Below are 12,394 nucleotides of genomic sequence, written 5' to 3' on the forward strand. Positions count from 1 at the left end.
TATAAAGGACTCATTTGATCCTCCTGCGGCAGCTACAAATGGAAGTACACTTAGACCGGTATTGGGTATTTGGGTTCTTACGCAGATTTTGCACTAGATTTTCTTGCAACATACCATATGCCTCAAACTTATCACTAGGAAGACGCCTGTGGTATCTCTACTGTAACATGATGACATCTTCTTCTCTTCAACTGTGATGACCTGTTTACTTGCTTTTAACATATGACCATTATCTATTTATCTCGAGCGCAAGCGTCTGTTTTGTATCGCTGCCGACCTTATGAGAATCTATGGAACCAGTTGGAAAACTAATCACTTAAATCACCCATAACATTATGTCGCAAACATTTGAAGACAAATGAATAAGTGTCCCACTTGCAGCCTGACTAATAAACAATAGAGATCTCTAAACAATATGATAATCCTTTATTCTCGCCACAACAGTTTTTCATTCATTCAAGAAAGGCAAAGTAGAAGTCCCACTACCATCTATTAGTGTCTCGTAGTCAGTCAAAACTCAAAACCCATAAGTTCTTTTGCTCTTGCCACAAGATCGGAGAGAGGCATGCTGTACTCCATGAATCCTTCATCGCCCAAGAAAAGCCTGTAGTTCTCAGCCTTTGATGGTGTTTGTTCTACCATTGACAGTGCATCTGTCATCCCGAATGTGTTGAAGCAATCTGCATAGCAAGAATTATACTCCATCATGTGTATGACTTGCTCGAGTATCACTCTCCTGATCCCAGGACTATGAGCACTAGGTTTCATGTTTGCTTTTAGTGTGTCGACAAGCCTCTTGGCAAATCTCTGCTTAATCTGACCAGCGTCTAGTTCTCGGGTAAAGTCTTCAGGAATAACTTTACATATCTGTGAACTAAGCCCAATCAGGATCTCTAGTTCTGCCCCATCCGCGTCCAGTATTCTTTCCAACACCTGTAATGAGATGTATCATTATCAGTTAAAAATTGACGTGTATCTCTATCTATAGTCCAGTGGTAAATGAGTGAGCAAAAAATAAAGATCAAAATTTTACTGAAACCTTGCGCACAAGAACATACAAAACATGGTAAATTTTATTATGCATCTCTAATAGTGTACTTGTTGCTCGAATTAGCAGGGCTCACCTCTCTCAAGGTATGAGATAGTTCCTTCAGGTCTGACTCTCTGAGCTCGGATTTAGCATGCAGGCACAGATTACGCAGCAGGCTTGCCGCCACATATATGTACCTTTTATCATGGATCAAGATTTTGAGTTCCTTCATGAACCATGGCTCCTTCAATATAACCAAACAGTTTTGGGCACTTTGTATTGTCAGCATTGCCAATGCTTGCCCGGCGACCTTCCGTGACAGGTGATCATCATTGGTACTAATGGTTCCTTCTGAGTAGAGAAATGCCTGCATCAGCTTGGTGATGATCGTTCGGAAGCGACCAATTTCCTGCCTTGTTTTCTCATCAACGGCAATGTTTCTGAGGATTCCCGCCACCAACTTTCTCGATATCTGGCTGCTCTTGTCGTCTCCAAGGATACCTGAGAGGTTACTCAATAGGAAGGGGTGTTTTGATATCTTGTACCGCAGTGTGATGCCGGGTTCCCCGCCAATGCTTGTGAGCCTTTGCAGCACCTTCAGTGATGATTTGAGCAGGATCTCTTGTTGTGCCTTGGTATTCATCGTGTCACTTCTGCAGATTGTGAATCTTATGATCTTCGGGATGAGGTCAGCTGCTTTGCTGATCTCCACGCAGTTGTCCTGGTCAACACCAGCAAGACTTTCAATAATTGACATGGCCAGTGCCGGTAGAAGATCGTGGTCTGTCCGCAGCTGTTCCTTGGGTATTGACCAGAATTCTGAAATATGCTGCCAGCATCTGAGCACGCACGAGTTCTGTTTGTTCATGCCAACTTCTTGGGTTGATCTGCTTTCTGTTTCCAGCAGGATATCAGTGTCCCGAAGTTGACCTTGTGTTTGGAATTGGTTATCAGCCACCTCTCTGCTATCTTCTGTATTCAGAACTGGATCTTGTCTTCGCTCGTGTTCATCATCAGTGTCTAGGAGTGGGTTTCCTCTTTCCAGTCTGCGATCAGCGTCAAGAAGTGCAGATACAAGCTGCATTGTACCAGGGATAGTGCCTGCACGGAGGTTCTTTGCAAGCTCTGCAGTTACCTTTGCGGCATATAATCTGATAGCTGTATCCTTTGGACTTGTCCAATCCAACATTCTGATTATTCTGGCCATCGTCTTGGTAGAAGTGGCGAGTTTTGAAAGGAGTTGTGCCTTGGTTGGTTGACTTTGCAGAAAGTTGTGCATCATTCGTATCCCGGCGAACTGATTCTTGGATGAATCCGAGTTCACAGAATCCATGGCAAAGGTGCTGAGGTTGATCTTCTTTGGAGCAAGCACACCCCCTTGCATGCATTTCTCTGACGCATATGCGTAATACATATTGACAGATTTCATTCCCCACTGACCTTTAAATCCACCACCGCGGACAAGGGATCTTCGAGGGATGAAAGAAAAGAATTCAAACACGCAAGCCATAGCATAGAGTGTTCCTTGTCCAAGCACCATCCCATAGAAGATTCCTAGAGACGCTTTAATGTTTTTTTGGCCAACCAAGCTTTCATCATATGCTGGCTCATTAGTATGATGTGGTATAAGCCCAATTAATGCTAGAATGACCCGCACAACTGCTGCTGGAATCTGTAAGTTGCCAAATGACACTATCACTAGTGCACATACTTCGATTGTGATCATCGTATATCTTTTATAATCCTTAAGCATGTACACCAGCATACCTAGAGCAGCAATCATGCACACGTTTATAATAACGTTGCGCCAAAATTCTTGTTTTCTGCCTAGAACACTGCCCACTAGTTTACTGATTCTTGTGAAGCGTGGGTTACTTATTGTTGCTACGAGGACTGCCACAAGTAGTACCGAAAACACTGCCCATTTAATCATTGATTTGTGTTCTGATATAGAGGGAGCTAGCAATACGATTGCAACTAATGGGCTCCATACTGATGCGGCATGACGCATCTGATTCCATACTCTTGGTGACACCTCAGACAATAATCGGACAAGTCCAACTAGTATTAGACTCATTAAGATCATCATGCTAGTGATCAGATACTTCTCCCAGATGATTTCCAGAATACCACAAAAACATGCAATTATAATCAGTCCACTCCAGCCAAGAGGCCTAAATGCTCCACGGGTATTAAAGAACAGTCGATAATCTAGTCTGTTCTTGTCGCGGCTGAACATCCTGAAATATGAATATGGTATCATTAGATGAAAGAAGAGAGTATTTTTTTCTACACCCAGGCACACTGCACCCCATATCCTTACCTTCCAACTTTGCTTTGAGATTTGTGCTAGCCAACTAACTTACTACATGAAAGTTTTTTTTTCTTTCTCTCAAATGAAACAACATATGGACTTCAAACTACACGCCAACATAACTTTAGAACTACAATGTGTGAAAATACTATCAGATTTTTTGGTCTAGCATAAATATACAAAATAATATATTTTAAGTAATAAATATTATTTCAAGTATTTATAATGCACGATAAAATAAGAACGTTTTTCCCACACCGTAGTTATAATGTATTGTTGTCCTGCAAAGTTTAAAGTTCATATATTGTTTTATTTTGGGGAAACAAAATAGAGAAAAATTCTTGCATTGATCATGATGCAGAAAATTCTTGCATTGTATGTGCGTCCTTGGGTGTTGTGTTGGGCTTGTGGTGTTGTGCCCACAGCTGAACCATTGTTGCGTGTGTGTTGTGTTTTGTGCGTCTGTGTTGGACCTTCGTGCGGTGGCGTTTGGTGTGTTCGTGTTTCGAGTGGTACCTTATGAACTTTGTGCTTGGTGGATGCTTTATTTATAAAGCGGGGCGAAAGCCTTTTTCGGTAGTGCCTAGATAAGGGGTGCAGTGCACCTGGGCTCAACCACAACTTTCCCCATAATACAAATCCAAGATAACTAAACATAAGTTGCCTGGATTTCAATTTTGGGTCGGTTGAATTGGGGCAGAAGGAAGGAGGAGACGAGATGCAGCACCGAAGCCGCAGACGGTGGCCCCAGGACGAGCGTAGCAAGGCTTGGGGACATTGGCAAGGCCTCGATCGGAAACGAGCAATAGCCGGAATGTCTCAGGCAAAGGCGAGTCGGAGGTTGGTGGCTCGGGTGCGGGGTGGTGCAGGCTCGCCAGAGAAATCTCAGCCATAGGTGACGAAAGCAGGTGGTATCGGTTGGTGGCAGCAAGAGCGGCTGAAGGAGGAAGAGAAACAGTACCAGCGCGAGGTAGAAGAAGGTCTGATAGCCGTGCAATGTTGCCACGAACTCGACTTGCCACCAATTATTTCTTTGGCGACTTGTTCCTAGTCGGCCCATACAAATCACAAGCCCGAGAGATACCTAAAAGAGTGTTGGTCTTCAGGTTTATGGCTAAAGTTTGGAACCTGCTTTTTTACAGAATGACTATAAGGGGGGCCCCTACAGTATAGTTGGTGTAACAAACCCAAATACCTTGGCATGAACATCATGGCAGGGTCTATTATAGAAAAATACCTTGGTCTACATCCGATTGTAGGGGCTGATAGATCATAGTGTTTTCAATATATGATTGACAGGGTGTGTGCTCGATTGAGAGGTTGGAGCAAAAAGAAACTGCCTTTTGTTAGTAAGGAGGTTTTGGTCAAGGTTGTCGTCGAAGCATTACCATCATATGCAATGTCTGTTTTCAAGCTACCCATGAGAGTATGTAAAGGGATCACTACTGCTATGTTCTGGTACCGGTTGGGAGATGAGAACCAGAAGAATCATATGCATTGGTTTTCAATGGTGAAAGATGTGTGTTCCACGAAAGAAAGGTGGCCTGGGGTATAGGGACTTGCACTGTTTTAATCTAGCCTTCCTTTCTAAGCAATGCTAGAGGCTACTTTGTGAACCCGATTCCCTTTGTGCAAAAATCCTTTGAGCTAAGTACTTTCCTTCTGGAGATCTATTGAACCGTGAATTGAAAAAGGGCAGCTCTTATACATGGCAAAGCATTTGGTGGGTATATATCCAGACCTTCAGGCGACGACATATTTGGAGCGTAATGACAGGAAAATTAATATCTGGGATGACCCTTGGATCCCCTCCAGCCTTTTGAGGATGATTATGACTACAAGAAACAATTTTGTGGTGACGAAGGTATTTGAGCTAATGGTGGAGGGTGACCGTTCTTGGGACACTGAGCTGGTAAATGACCTGTTTTGGCTGATGGATGCTCAGCGGGTTCTACGAATCCCTCTAGCTCAGAACGTTACAGAGGATTTTGTTGCATGGCAGTTCAATAAATGACAGGTTTAAGTGAGGTCGGCATACTATTACGGGTGGGGACATCAACATGGCAGGAATTTGAGTAGAACAAATCCACTTGGTCCCTCATCTAGCCCAACCTAGAATATCTTATGGTCTTTAAGTGTACTTGCTCAGGTGCAAATCCATTCTTGGCGTTCTCTCTTAGGTGCTATCCCCTGTTATGGAGGCTTGGTGAATCGACACATCCAAACAAAAGGGGAATGCCCGTTATGCTGCATGGATTATGAAAGTATTCGGCATGCATTTTTTCAGTGCCCACGTGTTTGCGAAATCTGGCAACACTTGGGCCTCGGCCATGTCATGGATATTGAATGTATTGTTGATCGGGAAGGGTCTTCACTGTTTGCAGAACTATTGCTGGATAATTCACCGTCGGCGCCTCTCCTCCCAACTGTTCTCCGGGCTGATCTTATTGCCGCCACATACCGGTACGTTTGGTGGGAGCGTCGACAGGCTACTCATGGCGAGAGAGTTCAAACTCCCCATTAGATCTTCTCAAGCAATATCTGCGTTGGTAACAAACTTCTCATGGGTGAAGAAGAAAAAATAGTGCACCTGTTGGATGGACTCGACCGAAGGACGATTATGTAAAGCTCAATGGACATGCATTTTTTGATGTTGAGAACGAAACTGGAGGAACTACTGCAGTTCTCAAAGATGATTGGGGCTACTTTGTAGCCACTTCCAACCGAACACTAGTTGTTGTCAATGACGCGACGACGCCAGCGGCGATTGCCCTGAGGGACAACCTCTCACTAGCTAATTCTATGGGGTGCAACATGCTCATGGTGAACTCCGACTGCATGAAAGTTGTGGAGATCATGAAAAACAATGGACACTCACTTGGGCCTGCGGCAACGATCTACATGATTATTTCTTCCTTTGTCATGAGTTAGTAATATTTCTTTTGAATTTTTTTCCTAGGGAAGCCAGTATGGCGGCACATGTTCTAGCTAGTAAATCGGGGTTTAGCCATCTTGTCTGGCAAGAGGAACCTCCTTTATTTCTTGTGTCTGCTTCCAACCGAATACTAGTTGTTGTCAATGATGCAACGACGACAGAGACGATTGCCCTGAGGGACAACCTCTCACTAGCTAATTCTATGGGGTGCAACATGCTCATGGTGAACTCTGACTGCATGGAAATTGTGGAGATCATGAAAAACGATGGACACTCACTTGGGCATGCGGCGGCGATCTACGATGGGTGTTTCTTCCTTTGTCATGAGTTAGTGATAGTTCTTTGGGAAATGAATTTTGTCCTAGGGAAGCCAATATGGCGACACATGTTCTAGCTAGTAAACCGGAGTCTAGCCCTCTTGTCTGGCAAGAGGAACCTCCTTTATTTCTTGTGTGTGTCTTGTCAAATGATGTAAGCGGTTTGCCTTATGAATAAAAACCGTCATGAAGGCTCTCCCTCGAAAAAAGAGTCGTGGTGGGGGTGAGAGAGTCTAGGTGCATTGAAGAGAAGATTGTAAAGCTCTATACTATTCCCCCGTTCCTAAATATAAGTCTTTCTAGAGATTTCGCTATAGAGACCCGAATGTCATTCAGATGTATATAAACGCCTTTTAGAGTATAGGTTCACTCATTTTGCTCCGTATGTAGTCTATAGTAGAATCTTTAAAAGAACTTATATTTAGAAACGGAGGGAGTACATGTCTTCTGGTATATTACTTAGGCTCATCTAAAAAATGCACTAAAAGGAGGGCACAATTGCAAGATTAATCCTGATCCGAACTCGAACTACCAAACGAAGTCTTTCTTGCTTAGGCAGCGCATCACTCCTCAAATTTTCACGCTACGCGCCTGCCGCCCTCCTGTGAATAGCATCTCCAATAGATTTACAGTATTGTTAAAAATCTAACGTCAAATTTTTAAGCGTGACAAATCCGACGTTTTTATGGCAATTTATGTTGGCGCGAGGATGCCAAATTTAGTTCGCAGGCATGGCAATTTCTTGGCAATAAAATGAACCGAGGCAGATTTGACATGCTTGCCAACTAAACTTGTCATCCTCAACAAACATAAATTGCTGTAAAAACGTTCAATTTGCCATGGTAAAAAATCTGGCATCAAATTTGTAGTTGAGTCGTGCTATATTTACTTGTTATTTTGTGTTGGTCAAAAATAGTTTCCCCTGACCCAACACAATGTCTGAAGTATCCCGGCCTGTTGTAGTTTCCAGATTATCTTAAGCATACGCTCTAAAGAAGATATGCATTTCTGTAAAGTTAAATCCTTTTGTCTCAAAAGATGAGTGTGTCAATGTTGCAAATGGAACCAAGCTGGAGTTTCTAGGAACGGAACCGGTGTCGAAGACGAGAAAGGGGGTCCCCTGATTCCGGTGTGGGCCTTTTTCGTTTTGATTCCCCCCGATTTGGCAGCACCCGAGCTTGACCTTTGGATGCCATGGCAGGACGCGGCGTCGCCGACGAGGGGCTCGTCGCAGGCGGGGATAGTGCAGCTCGGCGTGGCGTCACGGTCGGTGGGGAGGAAGAGATCAACTGGAGAAGAAGATAGGGAGCAGGCGAGCAGCGCCAAGAAGAAGAACATTGCCTGTCCAGAGACAGAGGAGAAAGAAGAGAGGCTACCTATGGATTTCGGGCGCTTCCCCTAATTTTTTCAGGCAACTGTGCCCTAGGCGGACCAATTTCGATCGTTGCAGACTTGCCGCGTAGCTGCGAGAAAACGTAAGAATGCTACCACCTGCTATTGGAATAATCTGCATACGGTGTAGACATACCTTGCGGCCTCTAAGAAAATTAAGATTGTCGCGAACATAAAATCTTCATCGGAGTGGAGTTCACTGGCGTAGCCGCCGAGCAGGACGACGGTGGCCCACGTGAATGCCAGTGTGCCAAGCGCGTTGCCCAGCCTCTCCATCAGCACGAAGGCAAGAACGAAGCGATTCAGCCATTTCTCCGGTGCGGCAACCTTGCCTTGCCCGGCGCCGCCGCCGGCTGTTATCTGGACAAGGTGCTCACCGCCGCCACCTCCGCCTCCGCCGTTGGCCATTGACCCCTTTAGCACCTCCGCTCAAGCTCGAAGAAGAAAACTTATCACACTTGTGTAAATGGCTTCACCGAATGACAATGGGTAAAGTAGATTCCTTGGAACATAAAGGCCTTTGATTCAAGTAAAATTGTACAGTGCGTCGGTGCGACGACTCGCCGGTCAATGGGGTGGGCCAGCAACGCCAAAGGCGCCCCCCTGTTCCTCGCTCATTGCTACCGCGTAAACTCTGTGGAAAAAGAAGGAAAACCAGACGCGCACTGCGTGCGTGAAGGTACTCTGATTCCGCTGTTGAATCACCGCAGCCACGGGCCCCGGCCGTGCTTCACCGCTCTGCACACTGTCTCATGCAGATGAATGCATTTTTTTTCCGATAAAAGGCGACTTCATTATCTTAAAATGTAGCATCAAACGGATACAAAGCATTATGAGTAATACAGAAGTCTGACAAAAATTTATGAAATAAAAATCGACAAATCGGCAACAGTAAAGTTCTTTAGATCGACATTATGCCTATGTTGGGAAAAAACCTCCGTAGGTCATATTTAGAGGGTGGTGGATCAATCCGTAGGTTTCAGCCACCTATGTTGGGAAAAAACCTCCGTAGCCACTTGCTCCAATTGCGACACACCGCCATGAACAGCGGTTGGTACTCCGGCCGTTGTAGCATAGACCACGTACGTAGCGAGTGCGTACACCGGAAAATAACCTATAGAGGAGAGCATTTTTGTCATTAAAAACCAAATCATTTCTACATAGCCAAAGCGACCAAATTAAGGCATACGCTCCCACCCTTATTAGTGTTTGAAACCTATTTGTAATACCGTCCAACCAATGACCAAAAATATTGGCAACACTTGTGGGCGGATGCAAATTTGACGCTATTTGGATGACTGACCACGTAGAACGTGCAAATTTGCATTGAAAAAAGAGGTGTTTGATTGTCTCGTCATGAGTATAAAAAGAACACTTCTTACTCCCACGCCAGTTGCGCCGTGTGAGGTTGTCTTTGGTTAACACAACTCCCCTACGAAGATACCACATGAAGATTTCACTTTTAGTGGAATCTTAGACTTCCAAATTTTCTTATTATTACTCGTCGGTACCTTAAAATGCGTGAGTGCACGGTACATAGAGTCTACTGTGAAAGACCCTGATATAGTAAGGTTCCAGCAAAACACATCCCGACCTTGTGTCAGGTTAATCGAATCCAGCCGGGATAAAAGATGATGCCATGACACAAGTCGGGGGCCAATCAAATCTCGCCTGAACGAAATATTCGGCGGGGAAGAACCGAGCACGTGCGCAATAGTATTATTCTTACCACGAGCGATGTTATATAAGGTTGGATAGTCTCTTAGACTGGCATTGCCTAGCCAGATGTCTTCCCAGAAACGAATCTCCGACCCGTCCTTTATCGCGAAAGACCCAAAGCGAAAGGGATGTTTCTTTGCCGCCATTAGGCCAGCCCAAAAGTGCGAGTCGCCAAGTTTCCAATATGCCTGTGATACTGCCTTTTGGCCTAGATACTTGTTGCGCAACATGTTTGCCAAACACCATCCTCGGTAAGAAGTTAAAATAACCATTTACTGAGAAGGGCCTCATTCTTGACCTGCAGGTCATGAATTCCAAGGCCACCTTGGTCTTTAGGCCTACAAACCACGCTCCATTTGGCCAGCCTGTATTTTTTCTTTTCACCATCTCCTTGCCAAAAGAATTTGGATCTAAAGTAGTCTAGTCTTTGTAGGACCCCTTTTGGGAGTTGGAAGAAAGAAAGCATATAGAGAACCATGTTTGTGAGGACGGAGTTAATCAAAACCAGCCGACCACCAACTGAGAGCAGTTTTCCTTTCCAACTGCTCAACTATTTCTCTAGACGCTCCTCCACATGCTTCCACTCTGCAATGGTGAGACGCTGATAATGAACCGGTATTCTCAGATATTTAATCGGGAATTGGCCAAAGTGCGCAACCAAACAAGTCAGCATAATCGGCCATCGTCTCAACGACTTCTCCAAAGCAAAATAATTCGCTTTTATGAAAGTTAATTTTGAGGCCCGACATTTGCTCAAACGCTGAAAGTAATAGCTTCAGATTTCTAGCTTTGTCTAGGTCATGTTTCATAAAAAGAATCGTGTCATCGGCATATTGCAAAATAGAGAGTCCACCATCCACAAGGTGTGGCACTACTCCCACAATCTGTCCATCCTCCTTGGCGCGCTCAATCAGAATAGACAGCATGTCAACAACAATGTTAAATAACATTGGGGACATGGGGTCACCTGTCGTAGTCTTTTTTTTGTCTGAAAGTAATGACCTACATCATCATTGACTTTGATGGTCACACTACCTCCAGTTACAAAATTTTGGATCCACTTGCATCATTTATCAGAGAAACCTTTCATTCTTAGGGCCTGTTGGAGAAAAGACCACTTGACCTTATCATAGACTTTTTCAAAGGCAATTTTGAATACCACCCACTCATATTTTTTCGGTGCATCTCGTGGACGGTCTCATGAAGGATAACTACACCATCTAGTATATTCCTTCCTTGCATGAAGGCCGTTTGAGATGGCCGGACAACATGGTCAGCTATCGAGTTTAACCTATTTGTAGCTACATTGGTCAAAATCTTGAAGCTGACATTAATGAGGCATATGGGTCTGAACTGTTGGATCCGTTCGGCCTCCTTAACTTTCGGCAACAAAACAATATCGCCAAAATTTAGCCTAAATAGGCCAAGTTGATCGGCATGAAGACACTTAAACAACTCTAGAAGGTCAGCCTTGATGATATCCTAGAAATTCTGATAAAATTCTGCGGGAAAACCATCACACTACTAGGGAAAACCTTATACACAGAATCTTAGCAGCAGCGAGGTTTAAAAACAAATGCTACTGCTAATTAGTAGTAGCGAGATTCATAAGACCGCGCTACTAATAGCGCAGTAGCAGTAGCGCTCTAGGTGAAACGAGCGCTACTACTACAATTGCCACGGCGTTGCCTCCAGGCTATATATAGTAGTAGCGTCCTTCTGATGGACGCGCTACTGCTAAAGTACTTAGTAGCAGCGTTTTTCTTCAAAACTCGTTGCTGCTAAGTATCATCCCCTCTTGCAACTAATTAAGTTTAGTCCCATACTGCTAAGCGAACAAGGTGTTTACCACCTTAAATATGTTACTTCTCAAATTATCTCGAGCACTTGGTCTTCATTGAACTGTATGTGTAGGATTTGTGGCTGCAATATGAGTCTTCACCTGTGCCTATACAGGTACGGTGAGGATTCATTTTGACTATTTAGATTCTACACAAAAAGATCAATGATGACCAATGTATATTTTTAATGTTTTTACATGCTTAGCCGTAGCCGTAGCGTTTTTTCCGGACAAAGCGCTACTGATATTGGGCTTAGCAGTAGCGCGCTCCCTGTAGCCGCGCTACTGCTACAGCAAAACAAAACACGCGACCCAGCCCCCCGCACGCTCATCTCTCAATCGTCCTCCTCCGCCCGACGCCGGCAGCTGCGGTTAGGGTTTCTCCTCCGTCACCGCGCGCCACCGCCGTCGCAGGTAATGCTCCCCCCTCTCGCCGCCCACTCTGTCACCGCCCGCGAGCTCTAGTCGGGCGCCTTTGGCCCACCGCCCTCGATCCCCTCGCCGGCCACTGTCGTCGCCCCCTCTCGTAGGAAAGTCACCGGCCTTCCCCTCATTAGCACCCCCGACCGAGGTCACCATGCCATCCCTCTCCTCGTCAGCACATGTTCATCTCTCAATCTCGATCTGTAATAAGTTATTTTTGCAAAATGTAGGTGCCAATTTAGTTGAAATGCTTTGGTAGTTGGCACCGTGATCTGCTAGATATTGGTTTTGATACAAGTATTTAGTTTGCAAGTGCTAATTTAATCCCAATTAAATTTGCCACTTGTTTTTTTAATTAGTTATCTTAGGCAATATGGGCCAAATTAGATGAAATGTGTCTTGATAGGTGGTTTTTTGGGCAATA

At 44.6% G+C, this 12,394-nt stretch overlaps 1 protein-coding gene across 1 annotated transcript; it reads right to left on the reverse strand.

The window, feature by feature from the left end:
* Positions 1-374: 374 nt before the first annotated feature.
* On the reverse strand, positions 375-8,453 carry LOC125530297 (uncharacterized). The gene is made up of 3 exons (XM_048694692.2): positions 8,125-8,453; positions 1,125-3,270; positions 375-933 (listed from the first exon to the last, which is right to left on the reverse strand). The coding sequence occupies exons 1-3, from the start codon at positions 8,394-8,396 to the stop codon at positions 511-513; spliced, it is 2,841 nt and encodes a 946-aa protein (XP_048550649.2). The 5' UTR covers positions 8,397-8,453; the 3' UTR covers positions 375-510.
* Between the last annotated feature and the right edge of the window lie 3,941 nt (positions 8,454-12,394).

The sequence above is a fragment of the Triticum urartu genome, chromosome 2A (assembly GCF_056163025.1).
Source record: "Triticum urartu cultivar PI428250 chromosome 2A, HENAU_Tu73, whole genome shotgun sequence".
NCBI lineage: Eukaryota > Viridiplantae > Streptophyta > Magnoliopsida > Poales > Poaceae > Triticum > Triticum urartu.